Source organism: Branchiostoma belcheri, unplaced genomic scaffold (assembly GCF_001625305.1).
Source record: "Branchiostoma belcheri isolate BF01 breed outbred unplaced genomic scaffold, Haploidv18h27 scaffold73, whole genome shotgun sequence".
NCBI classification, from domain to species: domain Eukaryota; kingdom Metazoa; phylum Chordata; class Leptocardii; order Amphioxiformes; family Branchiostomatidae; genus Branchiostoma; species Branchiostoma belcheri.
This window is the reverse complement of record NW_017804387.1, coordinates 410901-438332: the sequence shown is the minus strand read 5'-3', so window position 1 is coordinate 438332 and position 27432 is coordinate 410901. Positions and strand designations below refer to the sequence as shown.

The window sequence follows — 27432 nt, the reverse complement described above, 5'->3', positions numbered from 1 at the left end:
ATCTGGCCGGCGGTAGTAACACTCGCGGTGCTTACCGCCACTGTTGCTGGAATTTGGCTTGTTCCAGGCGCGCTTAATTAGGTACAGGCACCGTAAGACGGTGGGGCTGTCTTTGTTACTAGACACGACCATGATAGTCCGATCTTTATGTGAATGCAATGATTGTGTGTGTGTAATTAAAATGAAGTTAGAACTTGAAGCACAGTATCTTTACACGCCCTGGGAGCAGTAATGGATTTAGCTCTTTGTATGTTTTATGCTTGTGACGCGCCCTCATTGTATTAACCGTTGCCTAATTATAATGTCTGCACAGTAGGTCTGGCGTTGACGCTTGGGATTTTGTTGAAATATATAAAACTTCACGGAGAATTGTCGCCTATGGCTTCTTGTTTAAGTGTTTTGGTAGGTATGTCAAGCTTTCCTGCTCCAGCATTGGAATGCGGGGCATAAACGCTTCTTTTTATCTTGAAAATCAACAGTTTGCATTATTGCATTATGAAATCAAAAATCCCAAGCAACAATGTAAGGGATAGCTATCCAACTGTTGTCACTTCATACTAAAGTTATATCAATGTAAAGAATTTCCCTTGTATTTCTCCTACTTTCCCTGCCATGTCGTGAAATGTGGTGAAGTCATGCTGAATTTGCTCCAAAGCAAATGTCGGCCTTTCTAGTATTACTAGTATTAACCTCCTTGCCGCGACAAAACGAATTTTGGCATCATTCTGAAGTAAACGCAAAACTTCACACTTCTTCTGTTCTCTGTTGGTAAGAACGTCATCGTCGTGGGAGAAATGTAAAGTTTTGCGTTTACTTCAGAATGATGGCTTCATCTCAAGTATAATTTATGCGTCGAGTTCGACCAGAGAAGTATTTACGTACCTACATTGGGACCATGCAGTTCCATCTTACACTGTTAGGGGGCGGGATTAACGTTAACACGGAACGTGTCACAAAGTCGGATAGATCATACAACCTTGGTCTCACCAACTTCGAGCCTTCTTCTGTCGGCAAAATTTGACAAACACTAGTACCTGCAGTTCAGGTTACGGATGAAAGGGGTCATCTCTGATCATGTCCACGATCATCATCATCACCCATCACCATATAGATGCGCATCATTTATGTTCAAGTAACACTGAGCAATAATGGCTTTTGGTACCCAATTGCCTTGTGCGGGCTACATGTACATGTAACATCCCTCACTCACATTAAACACTTCCTGCTATTGTATGATTCGACGAATTTGAATGTTTGTCTCCTTATGAGAATTGATTAACATTACCAACAAGACAAAGGACATTTTCACCACCTTTAGACTGTTTATTACCAGAAATTCTGCATATCACAGAGGTGGAAGCTCAAAAATGATATCTTACAATCCAGTCATCCATATACTGCATACTTTGGACGGGAAAGAATTTAGGCCTGTGATGCCAGTCCTTTTATTCACAAGGTACATGTATGTAAAAGCATTAAGACCTCTTATCAGAATTTAAAAGCAATCTTGACTGTAGGTTGCCTTCACTCTCATGTATGGGATGACAACACTAGAACAGGATCTTCCAAAGGAAAACATTCACTACTACCAATACTGAACTTAAATATCATGTGACAGGTTTGAAAGTATTGAGCTGTAACTCACAAACATAAAATGTGACGTGGCACTATGTTCTTTATGCTTTTGATTTGAGTAGAGGCATGACCAAGTTTCTATATCAAAGGGGAATGGTATTGGAACAAAGTTATAAAAGAATCGGATCGATGCAATGGAATGCAATTGTTGGTATTGCTACTTGTGCACTCATTTTGTTTCATAACTGTTATTGCAATCTCAGTGTGCTTTGCAAACCTCACAGACAGACATGGCAACATGAGTACTAGTTTTGATTAGGGACATTAAATGCAGCGAGGATCAGTATTTGAGGAGAGTTACAACTTAAGTAGGTTAAAGAACCTGCCACACTTCAAAAAGAGTAGGGGTCCTTCCTGGTGTGTGTGGGGTAGGGAGTTTCTCTTTGTAACCCCTGCTTTACCTATTGAGTCAGTTTGACTAAGGCCACACCAATTTAATTTCTTGGTTAACGGATTCACCTGCTTCATTTTTTTCTGATTTGCAAATAGAAATAAAAATTCAGAATCAACTGCAAAATGCTCATATTTTGCCCTGAACAGTTGAAAACTGTCCTTTTCATCCTAGTTGTTACAGTTATTCCATCTTTCAATGCAATGGTATCATTAAAAGTTTCATTGTTTAAATTTTGAACCAGCCTGGTGTGTTGACTTCATGACTCCTATTGTACCATTTTGGGCCATAATAGTATGCCTAGGCCTGTTTTTTTTTGCCCGCCCGCTCCATTATTTTTCTAGGAAAATCCGTTAACCAAGAAATTAAATTGGTGTGGCCTAAGTTTAAGCTTGATGTTTCTGACTTTGGGAGTACAGCTACTGTAGTGAGATTTGGTTCAGCGGTCCATGTGGCCTTGCAATGAGCAAAAATCGTTAAAAAAGGAACGGAGCACTTTTGATACAAAAACATTGATTTGTTGTCAGTTTTCACAGAATGGTGTATCTTTATTGGGCAAATTTTTTGTGGGAATCAAAAGAAGGCACACTTGTATGTCAATGATTGCTGCAATCATTCTCAGATATACAAAATTTTGGACGAGCTTACTTCCTACCAGGACATGTCAATGAAACAAGTCCTTCTGCTACAGGTTACATCTCAAGGAATGTTTCTTACAAAATAAGAAAGCTTTTCTATTAATAAGATTCATTGTCTTGAAAGTTCCATAACAATAATACTTTGTAGTGCTCTCTGGAATAAGCTACATAAAATCAAACAATACAGAGTTGTACAGTTGCTGTAGTGATGACATAACCAGATTGTCATGAAACTGACAATTGTTAAGTACAATATTTGTACAATTCTGGTAGAAGTTACTAGTAGTATGTATATGCCTCATGTTGGGACATGTGTCAGTGCTGAGATTTTTAAGGTATCCAATGCAATTTCAGGGCAGCAAAACTGGATCTACAAAGTCTATTTTCTGGTAACTCTTTTAATGTAGTAAGTTGAATCAATCCTATCCCATAGCATACTGATACATGTACATGTATCTGGGAGGCAAAAATGTGGTGTTGCTGACAGTTGCTTGTTTTGGGGCTACCAAATGCTTCAAGCATGAAATGATGACGAAAATGTGCTACGAAATAGGAAAAAATATCAATATCTGACAGATTTTTTCATCCAAACTATGTTTTGTTTTCAATTGCTGCCCTGAAATTGCATTGGATGTCTTTAAGATGTTTGCTAGAGAGGGTCGTGATAAGAAGGGACAGGTTTTAAAAAACATCTTCCTATAATTTCCTTCAGACCTGAGAGGACGTATTAAAGTTCCTTTACAATGGTGGGTTTTTAACACAACAGACAATGATTTCTACATTCCCAACGCTACTCTTGTTCTAATACTCAATCTCAACATCTTCCATTGATGCAGCCTCTTTCTCAACAGCAAATGGATTTTTGACTTTCTTGTGTCCAGCATCCGCAATCTTCACCTCCTTCACAGGTCTGTCTCTGCCGTCTGTCTTGGTGTTTTCAACCTTCTTCACAACGCTCTGGAAGAAAAACATGGGGATTTAGGATGATACCTCAGAACATAATGTGTTAACATCAATGTGAGTAGTGTTCTAGCCAGCCTGATCATTCACATTTTCATGTTTAAAGGACAAATACAGTAATTTCAGTTTTGGTGCCTTTAAACCCAAAATCCTACTTGCAAAAGGTGATCCATTGGTTTCTACTACATGTACTCCCGCACACGTAGGGGTGATATTTGACCCAAATCCATGTTCATATCTGATGACTGCCTATTTCACCAGGAGGATGTGATGACATCATGAGTATGAGTAGTATTAATCTAATTTACTCTATAGTATGAAATATGTCCTTTGGATAAGATATGACGAATGTTGTGATTGTAGAAGGACTGACATGACATGCTGACAACAGCCTACCAAATTCTCTCTCAGGTGATTATTCATTCTCTGACTTCTCTTTATCCTTTTCTTTTCATTGAGATGTTCTTTCATGTACTCTTGTTAACAGAGTAGTGATTTCATGGCTAGGTAATTAGATTAAGAGGACCGATGATGTCATCACAGAATCCTGGTGGAATAGGCAGTCATCAAATGTGAACATGGATTTGGTCAAATATCACCCCTAAGTGTGCGGGACTGGCAAAAACCACTGAATCACCTTTTGCAAATAGGATTTTGGGTTAAAAGACACCAAAGCTGAAATTACTGTATTTGTCCTTTAAGTTAACAAGTACATGAATAACCATAGTGCTTACCAAAACATGTTCCAGTCATTCCAACTGCTTATATTACAGTTACACTATAGCATTATAGTAACATCATTTTACAAAACAAGGTGAACAATCAGGATCATGAGTGACAAAATTATACCATCAACATATTTTCCTTTCTCTTATAAGGAGTTGATAAATACTAGCATTATAAGTTGGTTTAATTTACTTTATATTTTTAGTCCTGTGGTCCATTGCTAGATACCTGTATAGTCAAACTTGTCTATGACACCCAACTGGGAGACCAACGAAATGTGGTCTTTTTAGACAAGTGGTCTTGTTATTCAAAAGGCATGGCAACAAGACAAGACAGAGAACAAGAAACCCACAGGAACAGACTGCCCCAATGACTCAAACTGACCCAGTCAGCACCTTTTTACATTGCATGAAGACTGTACAGTGTTGAATACAATGGTAAACTTGCCGGCTTCATCAAGATTTCTCACTAGTAATCATCAAGTCAAGAAACGTTTTCTGCCACACACTTGAGACAAATGACTAGTGGTTGTCATTTGCGGACAGAAATAGTGCCGGTTGTGGTTGCGTTGGGCAAGTAGTTGGCCTAGTCAAGTCTATGGGGGAAAATTGGGGCCAAGAAAAAGCGGTTATGACCAGATGGCCGGCTTATAGAGGTGCCTGGACAAGTTTGACTGTAATACTCTTGTATCGAAGCAGGCCTTACCATGCCCTTCAGAACTTTTCCAAAGACGACATGCTTGCCGTTCAGCCAGTCTGTCTTTGCCACGGTAATGAAGAACTGGGAGCCGTTTGTGTTCTTCCCAGCGTTCGCCATGCTCAGCCAACCTTGGCCATAGTGACTCAGCTTGAAGTTCTCATCCTCAAAACGGTCGCCATAGATGCTCTTGCCTATATGATGTAAAAACAGGATTTGTTCATGTAACAGTAGTTCTACATGTATGACATTAGGCCACACCAATTTAATTTCCTGGTTACAGATTTTTCTAGAAGAATAATGGAGCGGGCGGGCAAAAAAAAAATAAAAATAAAAACAGGCCTTAAGGCATCCTAAATGATACAATAGGAGCCATGAAGTTAACACACCAGGCTGGTCCAAAATTCAAACAATGAATTTTGAACTTTTAATGATACCATTGCATGGAAAGATGGAATAACTGTAACAACAAGGATGATAAGGACTGTTTTCAACTGTTCAGGGCAAAATATGAGCGTTTTGCAGTTGATTCTGAATTTTTATTTTTATTTGCAACTCAGAAAAAAATAGGGGCAAATCCGTTAACCAAGAAATTAAATTGGTGTGGCCTTAGAGGAGATTTCTTTAAGACATCCAATGCAATTTCAGGGCAGAAAAACTGGATCTTCAAAGTCAATTTTCTGGTCTATGTAGTAAGTTGAATCAATCCTATCCCATAGCATACCGATATCTGCGAGGTAAAAATACAATGTTGATGGTGGAAAACGGGTGCTTGTTTTGTATCGTAGGCTGGTTTTAGCTATTCATGGGTTTTACCGAAAAAATAAAGAGAAAACTCTCATAGATTGTTTCAAAGATTTCAAGTACAAATGTGTAATGTATGAAATGATGAAACAAATGTGCAGAAAAGGAAATGGCAGAAAATGTCAATATTAGACAGATTTCCTCATCCAGAATTTTTTTTGTTTCTTTTGAAGATCTGAAATTGCATTGGATGTTTTTAAGAAGCAAAGAAAAGAAAAGGTTAGAGTTAACTTAGAGTAATGGGGAAAGAGGAGGGCTAACAGCACTAGGTGATGACTTGTAACGATAACAAAACTTGTGTAAAACTGTCATGTCAGACAACATTATAACATGTACAAGCATTCATTGCTTCGACTTCATGCACAACAACAACAAAAATCCCCAAGCAGTGATTTAGTCAGCTAGCAGGCTTTCCATCTGAAAACATCCCACAAGGGGCACAATGTTGTTTGAAGAGAGGTTGGAAGGACACTCCAAGAGAAGGTTATGGCCTCACCTTCACTCGGCCACAAGGCCTCTACTACTGAATACATCACGTGAAACAGAACAAACAAAGGATTAATGTTCATGATTTTTCGGCCTGTGCCGGCTATCCCTAGTGCCATAGGGTTCCTTTGTCTTCCTTCTTTGCGAATCTTTTCTTCGCTGGCTTTAAGTCGTTCTATTTGTTTCCAGCTCGGAGGCCCTTCAAATCCCTCTGTGATAGCGTCTTTTGTAGTATGCATGGCAGAGAGGGACAGAAAAGAAGATAAGAGCTGTATCAGCAAGTGTTAAATGATACAGTTTGTAGCTACATATAGCTAGATGCACCTGATGGTACACGTATGACATAACTTACTCCTTGGAAAAGTGTCTAATGAGATGATCTTGTGGGCAAATTAAAGGATGCTCAGAAAATGAAAGTGGAAAAATTAACAAGTAACGACGTTATGCCATGATAGTGGGAACAAAAGAAACTGAAGAATAAGATTGTCACAGATGTGTAATTGAGTAACAGACAACCAAAACAAGCCCAGATTATTTGAACATTAATCTTACCAGAGCTCCAGTACTGATTCATGTGTTGGGTGATGAGGCAGGGTTATCTAGTTACTTTGCTGTGGTATGTATAATGTTACATGTAATGCTAAACTGTAAATCTACAAATTTCCGCGGTATATTTAGATTCGCGGAATTCGCGGGGACCTTTGTACCGCGAATCTTTTTCCCCGCAGATATGTTTTGCGTGTGCCCCTCTCCCCACATGCATTCACGACGGACTTCGAGTTCAAGTGAAACACACGCGATCCACAAATCACCGCAAATCATTTTTTTTAGCAAATGTACGTAGTTGAGTACTGTAGCAAAATGTATGTATCATGTGAATGCATGTGTGTGTGTGTGTGTGTTTAGACGTGGATGTGCATATATGTACTCATGGCACGGAGTACAAATGTACTTGTTGATGACCATGATGCATGAAGCAGTGGTCGAAATACCTTTTTTCAGTGCTCTGCAATATTGCAGAAGAGTCAAAATTTTTCTGCAATTTGGAAATACTTTCTGCAAATACACAAGCCTCTATACTACAATCTTGCAAGTTTATAAGCATGAACTATTGTTTGATATGCAAATTAGTGAAGACAAATTTTTTGAAGTCCAAAAGGAAACAAAAGATACACAAGTCAAAACAAGGTTGATGTAAATTAGTGAAGAAGCTCCTGTTGTTTCAGAACAGGAGCTTAATTGTCTGTCCTTGGGGCCAAGAGCACCAAATCCCAAGTGCCAATTTTTCCTGCTGCAAAATTGCAGATTGTATAAATTTTTCTTCTGCAATCTTGACAATCTATCTGCAGATTGCAGACTGCAGACAGGTATTTTGAACACTGATGAAGTATTTATCTACTGGCTGCTGAATACCAACCTCCAGTGCCATCTCCACGAGTGAAGTCGCCTCCCTGGATCATGAACTGTTGGATGACACGGTGGAAAACACTGCCGACGTAGCCGTCTGGTTTCTGAAGCAGAGAAACAGGAGTAAAGCCATCAAAAAGGAAGACGTCCATTGTAAAATTTGCCCTTCATATTCCCAACTTACTAACAAAGTATTATAAAACACAGTCACAATAAAAATCATCAAAAGTTATCCTGTCTAGTCAAATTCTTCCATAAAAGACCGACAGTAGTTTTAAAAAATCAGCTATTATAGCATGTCCACAACACACGTGTACCATGTAACGTTACACTGCTGCAGTACCATACAGAGTTGCTAGATTACCTATAATTCACCTTAACCTTTGTTGTCCCAACCCCAACCTACCTACCAAATATGCACATGCATCACACCCTGAGTTAACGTTACAGCCTTTGATAAGCTTGTGAATATAATATTAATAATCTCAAGGCAGATTTTTTCGGAAGGGGTTCTCTTTAAGCCGTACCGTACACGGCATAATTTCCATAGCATAATGTGAGCATTACAATATTTAACAATATCTGTGTCTGTGTGCTGTCATATGCATGTTACCAACTTGATGTTACCCACTTTTTGTCCGGCCAGTTCGATGAAGTTCTTGACTGTTTTGGGGACAGTCTTGCCGAACAGTCCGATCTCAATCTTCCCCGCACTCTCGCCTCCGATCTCGATATCAAACCAAACCTACAGTATACGGGGAGAAAGTTACATCTTTCTTACCATACCATCAGAGGAAAACAGGCGGTGCTAAAGCTGTTAGAGGCGGTGAAACTTACCCGATCAAACGTCTCTTTACAGTACTAGGATAATTTTCTGGCTGGAGTCTATGCATAATCAATATTTCTCTTTTGTCTGGACTTAAAAATTCGGCCATGTGCACGTCCACCGTCCACGAAAATTGCCTTGTCCAAGCGCTCGAGCCCCCCTCCCCACAAACATCAAAATTCTAACACTAACCACGTCCGTCACTTTGGGACCCTTAGCCGCCTCAGTCTCATGGTTTGGCAGCAGTAAGAAGACGACACAGGCCACGATGGCACCGACGACTAGAAGCACCCTCATGTTTCTCCGCACGAAGTGAAGCATACACTACTACTGCAAAAACCGGTCCCGAGGAAAATTATCATGGAGAGCTACGTGGCTAACCGGAAGTCAGCTGTGGTGCTGACACGCTATCGCTCTCTGATTGGCTGGCTGGGAGCACCGTCGGTGGTAACGTTAATGTGTCTGGCGATGATTGATACACACACGCTCCAAGCAGAGGGCGTGTTGAGAGGCATTTCTGTTGTCGTTCTGTGGTCTTCCTTTGGTTTCAGAATACCCAAGGAAAAGCTGGCAAAATATAACGCTTAACAGAACGACAAAACACCCCCCCCAAACGCTAAAACAAGCCTTTAACAAGAATTCGTAGATCTCATACCTCCATGAAATATTTACCTCCATGAAATGTGTCATGGAGGTTATCATGACCACGGGGGGTGCCCTAATTCCGACCTATGTTCCATGCAAACGCACATACATTTGGCAATAGTTTATCTGACCAAAAACCCGCGCAACATGAGCTATAATATTGGCAGATAAATATCACAACGATTAAAGCTGCACAGCTGTGTATTTCACTTGAGTGTAGCGGCTTGCACCGAAGCGTAATGGGTCGCGAAACGCACGACAGTTTTTTTGTCATTTTGCCGGTGGAACGTTCTATCGCAACAGGGGTGCCCTAATTCCGACCCAGTGTTTAACATAGGTCGATCTGAGAAGAGAGTTTAGAAATTATAATACACAAATTATGACTAAAACAATCTACAACTGTTTTTCTGTCCCAAACAAGTCCTCTTTTTACGATTACGCGACTTGCTCCAAAGTGGCTGTTTGAAAAGCAAAACCTGCATTTTTGACACGCTCGTCAACCCCCGAACAAGCGTCCAATTCACACAGATTTTTCACTCGTCTGTTGTCGGAGTGTACGAACTAAAACAAACTTAGTGAGATTACCGATATCAACACAAAAACATTGTCCATTCATGTGGTTATTTTCAGGTGCGTGCTCCCATGCATAACGCCGCAACAAAGATTTTTCAAACTAGTTCGGTATTAGGGATGGGTCGGAATTAGGACACCCCCCCACACACATAACTTTTTCAAGTCGACTAGAACTAGATCCTGAGCCCTGGTTTTACAACCAAATGATCTGAAATTCGGTATAAGGGTACCTTGAACATGTGTCTACAGAATAGCAGTCACATATTTGGCATACACCACTTCCAAATGACTCATTTGGGGGACTTTAATGGCTATTTTCAGCAAAAAAAGGGCCAAAAGTGCTATACCCGTTCCATGTTCTATCTAAAGAATGGCCTGTTCCATCTACCGTTGGCCATGGAACACGTGTTCCATTGCGGGTTACCTGAGGTCACATTGCACGTAAGTCGTGCGGAATGGCCCACACATTCACTTTTATGTGCCTAAGACCATCAAAATGTATCAAATCTCATCATTGTTAGTATTTGCATATCAGTAATAAGACTAGTAAAGCTTTCGAGATTCAATGTGCTTGTTCTTGCATCTTTGTTCTCAATTACATAGCTACTATATAATTCATTTATTTGAGAATCTTTGCCAGTTTTACACTGGGGTAAGTTTGGAATAGTCCACTTTTGCGTGGGAGGGAGATGGACTGAAATATGCTGTATTTGCTCCCAAGCAAATGTCGGCCTCTCTAGTTACTTCCATGAAATGTGTCATGGAGGTTATATTTACCTCCATGAAATGTGTCATGGAGGTTATATTTACCTCCATGAAATGTGTCTTGGAGGTTATATTTTCAGTTGCGTTTATCTGTCCGTCCGTCTGTCCGTCTGTCCGTCCGTCTGTTGGTCAACAAGATAACTCAAGAACGCCTGGATGGATTGGTTTCATACTTGATGTGTTGGTAGGGTGTGACGAAAACTGGAAATGATTAGATTTTGGTCCCCCTAGTGGCTTCCCTTGGTACTGCAGCGCAACTTCCGGTTTTGATATCTCGCGATCTGGACATGCTAGGGTCATTAAATTTTGATAGAAGGTAGCTCTCGTGCTTGGAAAGAAGTCATATGAGTTTGGGCCCCCTAGCGGCTTGTTCTGGAACTGCAGGGCATTTTCTGGCGAAATGTTTAAAAGCCAATAAGTCCAGACAGGAACAACATATTTTCATTATTTTTGGTGTGTAGGTAGCTGAGAGAGAGATGTACATAATTAAATGCAAATTATACAAATGAGGACTTTATTTGCATAATTAATGAGGAAATTCTATAATTACAGTGTTTTACATTATACTACTTACACACATGTAATGTATGTAACCTATGGCAGGCGGAACTTCAACAGATACTAATTATGCAAATGATGACCTACTTTGCATAATTAATGCAAAAATTCTATGATTTCATAATGGTGAATGATGAGAATGTCATACTTGGGACATCTGTAAGTTAATCAAAAGTTAACATACATCACGATGCATATATCATGTTAATGCAGAGGTCATTTGCACAATTAAAGAAGAAATTTACATTTACATATCAAGATCATATTTCATGGTGGTATGAGATCTCGGAATTCTAGTTGTAAATGTTTTTTATTTGTCTCATGACTATGGAAAGAAGGTTGTAATTAGCATAATCCAGTTTAAATTTATGGTTTTCTAAATTCAAATGACTATTTTTAGTGTAGAATTCCTCTCCTTTGTCATGCTTCATTTCAACATGTCCTCATTAATTATGCAAATAACCTCTAAATCAACATGATACATGCAAAGTGACTCACATGTCACCAGGTATAAAATTCCCATCATTCACCAATGAGTCACACAATTTTACATTAATTATGCAAATTAGGTCATCATTTGCATAATTGGTATTTGTTGGTGTTCCGCCCGCCACAGATTAAATAGATTAACTTACATGTATAGCAGTACTATTGTATAAACACTGTTATTATAGAATTTCCTCATATGTTATGCAAATTAAGCCCTCATTTGCATAATTTGCATTTAATTACTTACAACTCTCTCTCAGCTACATACATACCAAAAATGATGAAAATACGTTGTTCCTATCTTGGCTTTAAAAGTTTTTACCAGAAACTAACCTGCAGTTCCAGAACAAGCTAATAGGGGGAACAAACTTACACCACTTATTTCTGACAGGATAAGCTACCTGTCACCAAAAAATCAAGACCATAGCATGTACAGGACAAAACCCGGAAGTTCTGCTGCAGTACCAAGGTCATTCACCAGGAGGCCCATATTTGACCGTGACTGTCTTCCTAAGACTTACCAGCACAACCGTGTGAAGTTAAACATTATGCGTTTGTTTGCAAATGTTACCTTTCTAGTCATAGTAATATTCATACATATTGTATTATAAAAATATACTTTATTATAAGATATATCTAATAACAACAATCAGATATACCAGGAAACTTTCATTCCCGATTGTCCAATGCCACAATATACTGTGTGTCATATTACAATTCTCACTCACTCACTCACTCACTCACTCACTCACTCACTCACTCACTCACTCACTCACTCACTCACTCACTCACTCACTCACTCAATCACTCCCACTCACTCACTCACTCACTCACTCGCTCTCACTCACTCACTCACTCACTCACTCACTCACTCACTCACTCAATCAATCAATCACTCGCTCTCACTCACTCACTCACTCACTCACTCACTCACTCACTCACTCAATCAATCAATCACTCCCACTCACTCACTCACTCACTCGCTCTCACTCACTCACTCACTCACTCACTCACTCACTCACTCACTCACTCACTCACTCACTCACTCACTCACTCACTCACTCACTCACAGAAAATACTCCTGCAGAAACTCTGCTAGTTTCTAACCTGATCCTTTGTTGATTAAATGATCATAACCAGTTGTTTTAAAATATCTAAGTTTTGGGCCAAATTTAGCCTTTAATATAGATCCAAGCAACCATTATAATATGTATCAATGTGGTCATGTATGTTGAGAGTCAGTATGTTGATATTATTGTGTGCCTTGGATAATTTATTGTCATAATCCATCCATCCGTCCATCCATTCATCCATCCATCCATCCATCCATCCATCCATCCATCCATCCATCAAAATGGTTTATTAATAAACTCTTATCAATATCATCACGTTGCACAGAGAAAATTGCATTTCATTTAGTATTAAAATATTCGATCTCAAACTCTTGATTACACATAAGAGCTAAGTTTTGATATTCAATATTACGTTTTTGCCATTAGAGTAAAACGTGGACATTTTGATCTTGTTATTCAGATCAAAATTATAGCCTACTTTTATGAAATTGTTACACGATAGGTGTTAGAGGGACACTGACATTTTTCTGTATTTCTTCCAGGAGCTAGCTATATAGGATCACCCACAGTGGCCATTTAATGAGAAGTTACCTGTAAGTTAGTAATGAGTACTAACTAATGTCCTTTCCTTTATATCTATGGACCAGTTATGCTATTTGCGTATCAGAGGATTAAACTTGGGTTTTGGTTATTGCATGCTTTGAAGAAAATAACTTTAAATCACAGAACAAAGAGCAATTAACTTTATACACGCTGATGTGGTATCCCTATATTGCACAAACCTTATTTCATTTGGCCATCAATTCTTACCTTTGCCTTCGTCACTCTATCATTTTATAAACTGATGCTCTGTACCTTGTTACTCCATACACACTTGGCTTCACTCCAAATATTGATTTGTTGATACCAACATCACTAGAAAGAAACCTTTCTAAACCTAGTTTCACTATGGTCACACCTGTTTAATAGTTGTTGCTCGCAGATCGAAATATTTCAAGGAAAATTATACCTAATTTTTAAAAATTTATTCCAACATGTAATCACCAGACGTGGTGACGACACACTCAAGTTTTTTCAACTTATATTAATGCCGCCACCAACACTGAGGACAAATACATGACAGGACAATACTCATTTACACCTGAGCGAAGTGAGGAAAGTCGTGTGAAGTGCCTTTCCCAAGGGCACAAGATCGGTGGCCTGTCAGGACTCGAACCCGGGACTCTTAGTTCCAAGTCGCGCACTCTGCCGCTATGCCACACGACCCCACTAATTGTTGGTGTTGGTAGCAGGAACATGATTACAAGATTGTACACGACTTTTGCTCTTCTGCAAGAAAGAAAACAAATACAGTCAGTGTAGTGAACTCATGATATCAACAGAGCAGCCTATTAATAATGTAATATGTCCCGTATTGGTAACAATTAATGATAACCAATATGCGAGTACAAATTCTACAGGTACTTACTTGGAGTTGGGGATGTAGGTGGAGGTGGAGGTTGTTTCAGCTTTAGTTCATCCAGCTGACTTTTCATATCTGCCAGCTGCTCCTCCACCTCCTTAATTGTGTCCTTCAAACCGGATGCTTCCCTAGCACTGCGCTCCTGGGGTAGGGATTTGGCAACATAGTGCTCAATACACAGACATACAATTTTGGAAGTAAACATGTAATCGGTGTGACAGGGTTTCAACTATGTCAAAACATAATGCCGTGTGATTCTTTACGGAGATTTTCAACTTGCCATTAAAGTGTGATTTGCAGTTCTACATTTTTGGTTTGACGTTAGTCTAAGTCTATTTTTGTAATTCTTGGTATTTTCCGTGAGCAGGAGACCCTTGTACGCTTCTGTGCTCACTTGGCAATGCAACATTATTTCTCCCCGGTTACTGTTTTCAAGAAACTTGTCAACTTTCCTGTATTAACTTCACTTTATTGTTTCAATAATCATCATACAAAAAAAAAATACAAAAAAAAACTTTTTGAAACTTGAGTCTTTTGTCTGAAAACCCACCTCAGAATTCCTAATGAAGTGACATTACTACTTTTACTCACCCTTTCAATTTTTGCCTGTTGCTCCATCTTTGCAGCATGGAGGTCCTGGATCTTCTGGAGCGCAACTAAGTGTTTCTCCTCCATCTCTCGTTTCATCTGAAATCAATATAAGTGGCAATCAGGTTACAGGTGGTGACCAAAATGTTAGTACGTTGGTGGAGACCCGGTCAATGGCTTCTATCTGCTAGATGTATTAGACATACATTTAAGAACTGATGAATTTTCCTTTAAATATTTAATTCAAAGTACATATAATTTATCACATATCACATTATCACGTGCCTCATCAATCTTCTCCTTGTAAAACTCCTCCATTTTCTGCAGATTTTCCTGTTGAGTTTGATGCCTGTCCCGGGCTTGTCTCTGCATCTCCTGCTTCTCTCTTGTCAGCTCCTTAGCCATAACCTCTGCCTCATGTGCCTTCTGTTGCTCCTGCAATATCTAGAGTATCGAAAATGTTGAAATATGAAATGTTTTATATTCCACAAACATAAGAGTCAAACTTTACTAGATCGACCTATGACGTAAATATAATTTAATCACAACCAGAATCCAATGAGAAGGCAATCATCACAAGTCCCAGAAATACAAAAAAATTACCGCTCTCTGATAGCCATCGATCTTTTCAAAGTTGGTCTTCAGCTTCTCTATGTTTTGGGTCATCTCCTGCAGAACAATCCACTTCTCCGGACCACGTGCCTGCTCGTTATATAGCTGGCGTGCGTTATCCAGTTCCCCCAGCAACTGCTGGAAGTCATAGCCTTTGGGAGGTGACTCTACATGTTTCCTGCCGAATATAAGACCAGTTGAATACACAAATAACAAAATTACCACAAATCCCATATTTCCTATCTCAACTTCTTAGTACATGTAGTAATTTTTATAATTGTCAAATTCATGACAGAAATCGTTTTTACAAACACGGTTTACTATAATAATTATCATATTGAAGACGAGGGATCACAGTACTTCTGTGTCATTATAAATCCGAAGTTACCTAATTGGCTCCAGTAAGCGTTCAAAGAGCTCCTGGCAGAAGGTCTTGGAGTGTTATTTGTTCTGTTGGATGTAGCGAAGAAGCTCCCCGCCGATAACGACGAACCCCTTCTGTTTTCTGTTGCTGCCGTCTTCTGCTACGTAAGAAATTGTTCGCTCCTCTCTTTGAACTACAACAAAGAATTGTTGTAAATGTGGTATCGAACGTTTGCAGTTCTTAATTTTAGATATGGATAACTCCTGTAACTCTTAGATATAGGACGTTTGGTACGGGAAGTTTGCAACTTTGATTGAAGAATAAAATGGATTCATTACTATGGTGACAATACTTTCACGCACAATTGAGGAATGATAAGATGATAGCAATATCAAGACAAGGTGAAATCATTGACTGATGTCTTCTTGACATGACTGTGATTTTAAACAGAAATGTGTTTATCAAACTTTATGTCGTACAGGTAGTTACAGTCGTCGTCTATTTCACATTTTCAGAGTATAAGAAGCCTTGGTAGATGGAAAAGTTTTAAATGTGCTTACCCAGGCGTTTTTGCATTTGGTCAATCAAATTCTCGTTCTCATAGCTCCTCTCCTCTGAGCGAATACCAAAATGGCCGACCTTCTCCAGAAGCATGCCTGTGACTTTGTTCAACAGCTCATTATGGAGGTCGATGAGGGTAGGCTGGCTTGGAGGATTCCTGAGCAGAGATGATAAATTTGCACGAAATAATAAGACTGGTGTAGCCTATCCATGTCATTAATACCATAGAGTTATGAACTCTGTGCCATTGTCTGATTGATGTAGATTCAGGCACTCGGTGAAAAACCGCAGGAAATCATGTCTGTGTGGGGAATTTCACCTATGTTCTGAACACTTTTAAAAAATTTTATCATTGCGTAAACGCGTAAACGTCACCTTGTATTGTATTCCGCACCTTTCCCTCCACGTCCACTGGTCACCGGTTTGAGAAGTATTCCATTTTCTGGACATTCTTCCAATGGATCCCGCCAATTGTTCGTGGCTGTAGCAACCTTGGCCTACAGAATATACAAAGACCAACCCTAGTAACTAACACATACCGTTGAATACTAGAACATGACAATCAGGCTATACTGATGCTAAAGCCTGATCATGTAATTAGTGATATTTTAGTTCCCAACTAAATATACCGCAGTTATGTTGAATAGCGCTCACTTGCATCTGTTGGTTGTACTCATCGATCACCTCCTCGACAGCTCTGCCTCGCAGGAGTTGTACGGTGTTCTGCCAGGTGTTGTCCAGGGCAGGGATGGAGTTTGGATCATTGACGGCTTCCACATACCGTTCAACCATGATGCTGAGGGCCAATCCTAAACGGAAATTAAAGGCATAGATAGCGAAGCCAATTCGTTTCCCAGAATAAATCTGTATTCAGCGGCAACAAAACGAGGTTTTCTTTTACCATGACCATCAAGAAATAATTGTTGGGTGGGTGACATTGACTTATCCTTACCACTAACAGTTGATGCCTTGTTGTACCCCTCTTTGCGCGCGCATTGTGCAACAGCTGCTCGATGAGGGTGTGAACACCCTTGTTGAAGTTTGGATTCAGGATGTCTGTGTGCTGAGCAATGTTTTTCATCACCTCATTGTCCCCAGAGGGCCTTTCCAAGGTGGTACACTCCACCGACGGGAAGAATGTTAGGATGGCCCGCCCTACTTTTTCACTCTGTGATTCCTCAAAATCATCAGGATCACGTGCAAGGACCTAACATTAACGACAGTGTAAGACATTCTTATAACGAAGAAGAATATCTCAAGTTAGCAAATGTTCTCCACAGATCCACCATTACAAAACTAAGATTCAGTTGTCACAAATTCCGAATCGAATCAGGAGACCTATTAGCTAACCGCACTCCTCTGGAGCAAAGATTCTGCCAATTTTGTAGTCTAGGTAGAGTAGAGGACGAAGTGCATTTTACCGTAGATTTTCTTTTATATGACAGATACATACTTTTCGGTCATATTGAAAATAAATTTCCACACTTTAGATAAAAATGTATACTCCAGTTAGCCTTTGATAAACCAAGTTTAACTTCTTATACAGCGTCATACATTTATACAATTACCAAGAAGCTGGAGGAAGTTGAAAAGACTAAGAATACATTAGGTGTTTATATATACATGTAAAAGTTAATATATATACATGACTTATGTATTTGAATATGTACATGATTGTTATCATGTGGCCTGTGCTTAGCCAAGTCGGGCAAACATGTACAATAAAGGTCTTCAGTCATCATGCCTGTTGCCATCTCCACATGAATATATCATATAAAGTCTTACCTTAGTCTTCAGGTACTCGCTGGGAACCATTTCTTTACCGTCCTCATCTTTCATATCTAGAGACACGTCACGTAACAGCCACAGGAAGTCTGGGAAGAACTGACGGAACAGTGAAGTCTGTATCTTCTTCTCTCCTTGTTTGACTGTGACTCCTTTAGCTAGGCGGATGAAACACCTGGTGAAATGTTAAACAAGGCACATGTCAGGGTTTTTATGTATGATATATATGTGTATATATATATGTGTGCTACATCTACTCACTGCATCTTCTCCAGGTCTCCCTTGTACGGCAAATTTTGGGAGTTGTAGATGAGTTGGGAGGACAGCAGAATGATCAGTACAAGGATACTGGCGTCCTGGCCTGCACTGGCACCTACTGTGTCTGAAATTTTTAATGATGTATTGAACAATGAAGAAGGGTATCGTGGTAATACTTTTCTGTACTATTTAGACTTTCATTGTAATATAGTACGCTTAAACCTTGGGTAACGAATTCGCACAAGGAGCAGCGTGCGAAACTGTTAGAGATTTACGAAATGGTAAGACAAAACAGTATGCGGTGTTCGATGAGCCTTTTTACTATCACTACTAACATCCGTGTCCATAATATCACCAGGGTCCATAATATCACCACCTTGAGAAACAGTGTGCTTAAAGATATTTTTACTGCAACATACTTTTGGTATGTACTCCTTCACACCTCAAATGTACATACCTAGGGTATGTTGCAGTAAAAATATCTTAAGCAGGCTTTTTCTCAAGGTGGCGATATTATGGACCCTGGTGATATTATGGACATGGATGTTACATGTTGTGTTACAAATTATATACAGTGCGACAACAATGTGACAACAAATTTAAACCAACCTGCATTCCATCTATAGAGTAGTTTTAGTCTTCTAAATACTACTGAATGCACAGCCCTAGCTAGTTAGCTAGAAGGCCGGCTAGCGTTTCACACCTTACGTACCTATTCCTTCTGTGTCCAGCAGCACGATAGTGAAGTCCTTCCCTCGCAGCACCTTGGTGCCCATCCAGATACCAAACGTCTGGGGGTCCATGGAATGGCCCAGCTCAAAGGCATCAGCTGTACCAAGTAACCTAACACCGACGGTTTCAAGAATCAGTGTTTTACTTCAACTTCAACTTTAATTCAGCTTCAAGGTTGCTACAATTAAAGTAGCCAATTAAAGGTAATCTTCATTAAATTATATCAAAATTCAGAAAACTAACTAAGGGTATACCCCAAGTTATCGGATTGAAATGAAGTATAGACTCAGTACATTCATTCTGTAGCTGTATTGGCCAGTTTTTTGTAAACATTCTATCTGGTTTGTAAAGCTTTAGTAACAAAAATCAACCTGTACTTACTAGTAGGGTTATAACAAGCGGATTGAAAATCATTTTTAAATTTGCAAGACAATTGACATAATTGTCAATTAAGATTGCAACAGGTAGACAATTAATATTTTTAACACAGGAGACAAATACAATACTCATTTTCACCTGAGCGAAATGAGGAAAGTCGTGTGAAGTGCCTTTCCCAAGGGCACAAGATCAGTGATATGTCAGGACTCGAACCCGGGACCTCTTGGTTCAGAGTCGAGCACTCTGCCGCGTTACACCACACGACATGGAACATTACCTGGAGAGGATATAGCTTTTCCCAGTCCGACAGGGCCCGCAGATTGCCAGGACGCTCACGGGCTCCTGGATCCCCTCCAGTAGAGCCAAGGCCTCGGGAACGACATGCAGGCTTGTCCGCTGGGCGCCACGAACCTTCTCGACTCCGCCCGTGGCTGCGTTGTACTTCATGTCGTTTGGCAGGATGAGCGGGATGGACGAGCCCTGGACTGTTTCCCTACCTGCTGGCGGCTTCAGCTCCTCCACCTTGAAACCGAGCTTGGAATGTAACAAGGATATGTCTCCTGCAACATATAGACAGCGATAGTCATAGTTAAAATCATGCACGTTTTTTTGTAGTACGCATGAAATCGTAGAAACGCAGACAAAGTCTAAGAATTGCATGCAACTCTAGGTGCCTGTCATAAGCTGATACTTGATGGATAATCATTATATGAATCAGGTAGAATGTTTGTTCTAAACAGAGACAGTTGTCCATTATTAGTTGTCCATTATTATGCAGAGACATAAGAAAATACCAAATATGATCACCATTCATGGTATGCATTATCTCACCTAGAGAACCAGTCACAACTTCTTCAGTTATGCCTGTTAGCCACAAACAAATAAATGGAACAGAAATCGAGTTTTTTGGCAAAGGTTACATCATTGTGAAGAATACAACAAAGTCTACTTACTCTGCATCTGATCCCTCTCCAGATCCTCAACCTCCTTTGCTAGGTGTGTTTCATCAAGAGCTCTCAACAGGTCCTTGAGCAGTCCAAGATTTCCCTTACCGAATTTGCCATCAGCCTCCAGTATAATAAACATTTCATGTGGTGTCTTATTTTCAATTTTTCCTTTGGCAATATGATGATCAGTGATCAACAAATCTCGCAAACTTTTCACTTGGTCTTCAGTTAAACTTTGACTAATCTTCAAATAAAGCTTGTTACGGCGGGATAGCGAGTTACCCTGCAGAGACTCCATGGTGGCGGCCGCTGTGAAGAACAGGAGGATATTGTAAGTATAAGGAGGTTGGAGCAAACCACCAAGGTGCAGCTTTTCATGGGTAATTTGGCCGGTGTCCAACAGTAACAGCTATGCTGTGCGTCCCATTGCGTAACTTGGCTCCATTCCAGCAAAGGCTTGTAGCCCCGTCCCAGGGCCCCAAACGAGTCCTAATCCCTTTCTACTCTACCCCAAAGAACAAGATTGTTCATTCTATTCAAGAATCGACTCTTCCATCGACACCCACACAGAAATTGACGTTTTCATTTAAACCCTAGTTAATTATTTTTTTTAACTGCTCCCTATTCATGAAAGTTAAGCCCAAACCAACGTCTGCACAACAATTTTGTCGTCTATGCAAGTCATTGTGTTGATCGCTTGTGCCTCGTCTGGTTGTCCTTGTACTTTGGTCTTTGCGCTCTGGTGTATGTAGGGAGGCAGTTTGTTGTTCAGCTGGGCTTTGTAGACGTGTACGGAATGTACTAGCCTGTGTTTACACAGTTTCTCTACCTTAAGCTTCGGTCACAACCCGCCATACGTGCTCCTGCGTGCTCTCTACGTGCAAAAACGTGGGCAAACGCAGGGCATCCGTGCGTGGTGAGTACCACCTCCGTACGGAATCCTACGGATTTGGGAGCACGCAGACACGCCGTAGAACTTTAAGTGTTAGTGCATGTAAAACTTTTTCTGTGCGCGGTCTACGGATTCACCACCCGTGCGTGCAAGTACGGGCGACGCGCGTGCCCCGTACGTACCGTACGAAAGACGCACGTGTGAGTACGGCCTCGAGCTCCTTACGGTAAAGTTGCAATCGCACAGAGATCGTACGTTGTAAGCACGTACAACTCACTTACCACTTGCGCAATGTACGATGCACGCAACCGCTCACGGCCAGACGTGGCGTGCAGACCCCACTCTTACACCTTGCGAAACCGTGTGAGTGACGTGCGTCGACGCCACTCCTTCCCCACGTTTTCAGAAAAAAAACGTAGCGGACGTAGCCTCCCAAAAAACGTACGGACAAAAAGCACGTACGGCGGGTTGTGACCGGGGCTTTAGAGTTAACGGGGGCGCAACCGTCGGCATAACCTGGTATCCAGTCTATCGCGGTTAGGGCGGATTTTACTCGGGGCTGCTGAAGCTCTTCCCCGCCCGTCTGAGCCTCACGACGATCTAATCAACTCGAAACATGCCAAATTCTGTGACAGGTCAGTTGAGCTGGACGAGGAAAACTATTAGAGCCCGAAGACAGCCTGCCCCAGCTACGATAGACTGGATACAGGCTACCGTCGGTGTGATGTAGTTAGGCTAGGCATTGCGGTATTGGTGTGGTACTCTCCAAGCTTGGCTTATTTCTGACGTTTAAGGCATTTTTATTAGGCTTTCTTTTTTGTGTCAGCTCCTTCGGGTGACAACTGGTAAATTTCTGATATCTTTACTGACGGGACAATTTGATAATGTTTTTGCAGCCACCGAAAATCTCCTTGTAGATTATCTTTCCATCACAGACAAGAGAACACTTCGGTTGATGGTGTAACGAGTGGGGTTTTCACCGTCAGTTTCCCAGCCCGATCCTGAATCATTTAATTTGTGTGTTCTGTAAGTTCTGATCTGTTGCAGTGTTCCATGCTCTGAAGGCATGTGTTATGTGTGGTAGAAAAAATGGCATTGTACAGAAGGCAGCCATTATATTGTTCATTAATAAGCAAACTGCGATGCTTGTCAAATACCATGGCTATCTATGTAAAAGGTACAGTGTTGACATTTCAACGGCTGATGCTGTGGACAGACAGGTTGAAGGCATTGACTCCACGACTTTCTCTATGTGGTTGTCGCCAAACGTTCAAGTTTTTATCTGAAGATCTGATAATGCAGTTCAAAGCAAATACAGAACCGCTAGATATCGGAAGAGTACACTGTTTAGCTTATGTTTATATCTTAATATATATTCATGCACCAGCCACCGCCACATCGCTATCAGGGAAAAAAAGAAACCCCCATTTACAATAACGAACTATCTTTCATGGAATTAGTAAATGCACCACACATTTGATGCCTGGGGACTGCTACACACAACACATTTTCGAGGTGCACTAGACCACTAGACAAGTCCAGATGGTCCATATGACGGCGCTCATCTCCGTTGCAATAACCCTTGGGCCACAACTCAAGTTGTGTAAAGCACTACCGTAGGAGGCTATTCCGCTGAATAGCGGGGGGGGGGGTGTCCAACTACCATATCCTTTAAAGAATAGTACAAATAATAAATGGACTGAGAGAAATCAGTATATGACCTTTGGTACGACCACTGGTAGGTTATGCGTAATGTCAACCTCGAGTCAAACTACGTGAACTAGAGTAGACATTAAAATCAGTAAAATACAGCTCACCTTACTATTTCCAGTTGTTTCGTTGTTTTCTTCGTCTTCCTCAGCTTTCTCGTGCAACCCGGTACTCATAAGCTACTCAGCGAAGGATTGCTTGCTGCTTTCTCCGGTCCGGTCGTTTTTGCTGCTAGAACAGTCACGTCCGCAATCTAACAAGTGCAGCTTCAAATCCAGTACTTGGTATCACTTCACTTAAACGATCATGAGCGTTAACAGGGCTTCCAGACACTGTCAAACTTAGCCACAACTTCGAATACTTTCTCCTCCTAACGACGAAAACCACAGAATGTGTCACGGTCTTGCAACGGACTTATACTTATAGACAACGCTGTGCAAAGTCCCCTTCAAGGCGAAAGTCCATGCGTCACTTGTACAGGGGGAAGGTCCCATAGTTGTTTTTTGATCCATAAAAAGCTTTTGTCACTTATTGTTAAGGTATGAGGAAACGTTTTTTTTCATATTCACCATTTATTGTATTTCATTTTATTCACATAATATACTTTTTTTACGATTGGCCAAAAATGAAGCGTTGTCTATGTCGAAAGGAAGAATATTTCACCATATGGTAAACAATTTACACAATAAGTTAGTAATCATTGCAAGTTAAGGCCGTTTTGGAAGCCATTATAGACAATTAGCATATAGCCGGGTGACGTTGACCAATCACGTTTAATAACGTCCCTTTTAATAACAGCATTTGCTTGTCGAATTCGGCTTTAGGAGTTTCTACCAAAAGCTTCAGAGTCTCCTGAATGCGACCACACTCTTTTAGAATATACGGTGCTCTCCCCGGGTCCACACTGATGCTGTGTTGATTCAGCACGTACAGCTGACAGGCGACTCCCACTACACAGGGATACAGCACGTCCCACTCGGCCGCGGTAAGCGGGCGGACGGACTCAAATCCTGCAGGAAAAAAAGAATTAAAACTACAAACATTCGACACAGAACAGCCATCACAAAACTCAGGATTAGTTCACACAAACTCCACATAGAAAAAGGCAGACACAACCGCATTCCTCTGGAGCAAATGATTTGCCAATTTTGCGATTTAGATAAGACTGAGGATAAGTTTCATTTTGTAGTCGATTGTACGTTATATAGTAATGAGAGAGATCCCCTGTATTCTTATATAATAGATAAGTTTGGACATTTGGATAGCTTTGGACATTTAAATGAATCAGAAAAATTCATATTTCTCATGAAACTTGACAAACCATGTATCATTAGTTCTATATGCTCGTACATCTATAAAGTTCTGCGTCAAGAAGAAGTTGAACATGTAAATAGTAGACCAACATTAGTATGTATAGTTTAAGTATCATTGCTGTATCCTTTCCCTTGTCTATTCATGACCTGTACTTCGCTTGTTAGAGCACAAACGTGCACTAAAGGTCATTCATTCATTCAATTAAACGGATCCCATGCAATTTCTGGGTGGCAAAATGAGCAATATTCTGGATGAGGACATTTGTCTGATACATGTATTAACATTTACTGCATTTTTCGAGCACCTTTTTGTCATCATTTTTTAACAAGCACCAATAAATAACTAGACCCAGCCTACGATATGAAACAAGCAATAACTACCGTTTTCTGTTAGCGACATCGCATTTTTGTGTCACATTCACCAATTTCACACTTCCCATAATGCCTAGTAAAGATCACGGATATGACGTAAGACCAACCCCCTCCCCCTTCCTCGATGTAATATTTCCAACAAGTTCTCATCGGCAAACCGGTCAACTATATTGTTCTGAATTATTTATCTGGTATAAAGCACATGCCATAATGGCATTTTTGTTGGAATTTGAGAAAATGACGTACCTTCTATCGTTCTACCTTCTACCGAAGACTCTCCTTCCTGCGGCACGGTCGCATTACGTATATCCCCTTCTTACGTCATATCCCATCCATATCCGTGATCTTTACTAGGCATTGTGGGAAGTGTGAAATTGGTGAATGCTGGTTATCAGTAGCCTGCCTGCCTTCACAGAGCGGAGGAACGGAGCGGAGACAAAGCGATCACGGATGGATTCCAGGCTAGGTTATCTGTGTGCTATATATATATATAGGATAGGGGTGATTCAACTTTACTTCACTGAAAAAAAATGGCCAGAAAATTGATCATTTTGCTACCCTATTTGTACGAAAGTACGAAAGTACGAAAATGCAAGTGTTTTCTCGAATGGTTGGACGTTACTATGGTCCAAATGTCTTTCCAATCGGTTACTTGTCACACGAAGTGAATAGGCAAAGCTATCCTATAGTCATAACCGATTTTAATTTTCTGATAGCCTGATGTCCAGTTTATCGTGATTTGCGCAGGCTCTCTTCGGGGCTCTAATACCCCACCCCCCCGCCCAGCTCCGACGGAACCCGACGGAAACCCTCCCAACCACGATTGTCGCTCCAATTTTCTCTTTAAAAATCAGAGAAATAACAATCAAAATTGGTGTGACACCTAGACTTTTAGTTTTGGATACTTCAGGCTTCTGTGATGATGAATAACAGTACTATCGATAGACTGGACACCAGGCTATTTTTCTGACACGTGGTGTCGGAAAGGAAAGTAGGCAGCTACAATTAATGCTGAGGTCACAATTCCCACACGGGGCCCGGCCGGGCAGCTTTTTCGAACGAAAAATACGATATAAAAGACAACAAAACACAGAAAAGTTTCAAATCACAATCATAAGCACTATTTCTGTATATTCTTGATTTGAATTGTTAATTTTTCGTTCATACAAACATCCCGGTCGGGCCCCGGTTTGGAAATGTGACCTAAGCATAAGATACCAAATGAGGCAAATCGGTACCTCTCAGAAAATATCCCGAGTAAGCTATAGGGTCTTGTTCTGTTGCCAACATCATGTTCAGGAGAGAGATCGCCACATCGAACACCGCAGGGTTCCAGGTCGCGTCGCCAAAGTCCAGCAGACCACAAATCTCGTACCTTCCCTCTGCCGAGTTTGTCGTCTTCTCCCGCACAAGGATGTTCTCGCTTCTGAAATCTGCATGGATCGGTCCTAAGAGGAAAACACAACAACATCTTTCAAGGGTGGAAGGACACATTTTGACCTACTATACGTTCTCTTTCTGACGGTGCTTTAAAACTTCCCCTACTCAATTTAGGATCCCCTTTTTGCTCTTCTACTATTAATTGTAAGGCCACACTGCCTTAATTTTATGGATGACATCCACGCGCGCATTGATTTTCGTCTGTTCTAAAAAAAAAGATCATGTCCTTTAGAGGCTCTGACCTGGATAGTCCATGGTAGCGACAATACGGAGCCGGTGGTAACTCTGGAGGATGGCACCCAGGCTGCCGAAGCTCCACGACTCCACGACCTCAGTACATACGTAGTGTCGATTCATAAATCCGCAAAAAGCCAGCATGTGCCGGCTTGTCGTATATGTGCTATGTTCTGCCGCAGTTCCGCCGCAAATTCACACTACCAGCTTTGGCTTTGTATTCCTGTGGTTTAGTAGCATTTTTATTTTTGGCCGGATTTTTATTTTATTCGCCCGCGCGCACTAGTTCGGGGGTCTTCAGAGGATGTCATCCATAAAATTAAGGCGGTGTCGCCTAAGACTTATTATGAGTCTAAATCGGGATTTATTTTATTACCAAGCTGCTTGATTCATACGATTAAAAGTACACATATCTATTTGTTAGTTTAAATGTATTATTATATCTTTCTATTGTGCTTAGATTGCGGTACTGATATCGGTTCGTTGTAATTTGAGTGCGTTTTTGTCTGTCAGTACTTCTTTATTTATGATTTAATACAAAAGAAACACCAGATTAACATTTAGGTTTTCTTCAAATTTTGTATACATTTAATTTATTTCTTCATAAAATATTTTTTACTTCTTCATAAAAAATGATTAATTGAATGAACTTGAAACTTAAGATTAACACAAGACTAGAAAGGCCGACATTTGCTTGGGAGCAAATACAGCATATTTCAGTCCATCTCCATCCCAGTAGTTTTTGTCCGTTGAGTGCCCAACCGAATTTCAGATCATTTGGTTGTAATACAAGGGCTCCGGATCCAAAAATCCATTTTTTTGTCGAAAAATGCCCAAAAAATCCTTCATAAAATTTTTTCAAAGGCATGTATCAAAAAAATGAAAAAAAAAACGCCGGGGGGGTTTGGCCCACTCTACCTCCATGCTAAATTTCAAGTCTTTTGGTGAACAAATGACAGAGTTGAATCCATTTGAAGAAATGGCAGGAGAAGGAGAAGAAGAAACATGGTATGGACTGAAATATAAAATATCATAAAACTCAAGACAAGATGACCTTGCGTAGGTCTTCCATTCGGGGCAGCACTGTCTCAGAGAAAAGGTCGAGCGCCTTG

The 27432-nt window shown here is 40.5% G+C and overlaps 3 protein-coding genes across 3 annotated transcripts in view; all 3 read right to left on the bottom strand.

Moving 5' to 3' along the window:
* Window positions 1–2542: 2542 nt before the first annotated feature.
* On the bottom strand, window positions 2543–8983 carry LOC109485176 (peptidyl-prolyl cis-trans isomerase B-like). Its single transcript, XM_019788631.1, has 5 exons — window positions 8762–8983; window positions 8375–8488; window positions 7754–7847; window positions 5056–5240; window positions 2543–3621 (listed from the first exon to the last, which is right to left on the bottom strand). The coding sequence occupies exons 1-5, from the start codon at window positions 8888–8890 to the stop codon at window positions 3466–3468; spliced, it is 678 nt and encodes a 225-aa protein (XP_019644190.1). The 5' UTR covers window positions 8891–8983; the 3' UTR covers window positions 2543–3465.
* A 5143-nt stretch (window positions 8984–14126) lies between these two features.
* LOC109485118 (guanylate-binding protein 4-like) lies at window positions 14127–23684 on the bottom strand. Its single transcript, XM_019788551.1, is given in 16 exon segments — window positions 14127–14276; window positions 14726–14821; window positions 15008–15166; window positions 15326–15512; window positions 15723–15891; window positions 16259–16416; window positions 16635–16756; window positions 16914–17068; window positions 17212–17241; window positions 17244–17466; window positions 18045–18219; window positions 18306–18426; window positions 19015–19145; window positions 19690–19972; window positions 20366–20668; window positions 23069–23684. Coding segments are annotated over 15 exon segments (2451 nt in total). The 5' UTR covers window positions 20658–20668; window positions 23069–23684.
* The window catches only part of LOC109485117 (hydroxylysine kinase-like), a 15552-nt gene continuing 11394 nt past the window's right edge, over window positions 23275–27432 (bottom strand). The window contains exons 4-6 of the mRNA XM_019788550.1: window positions 26022–26094; window positions 23796–23971; window positions 23275–23331 (exon numbers count right to left, since the gene is read on the bottom strand). Coding sequence (XP_019644109.1) covers window positions 23275–23331; window positions 23796–23971; window positions 26022–26094 — 306 coding nt within the window. The remainder of the gene's footprint in view (window positions 23332–23795; window positions 23972–26021; window positions 26095–27432) is intronic.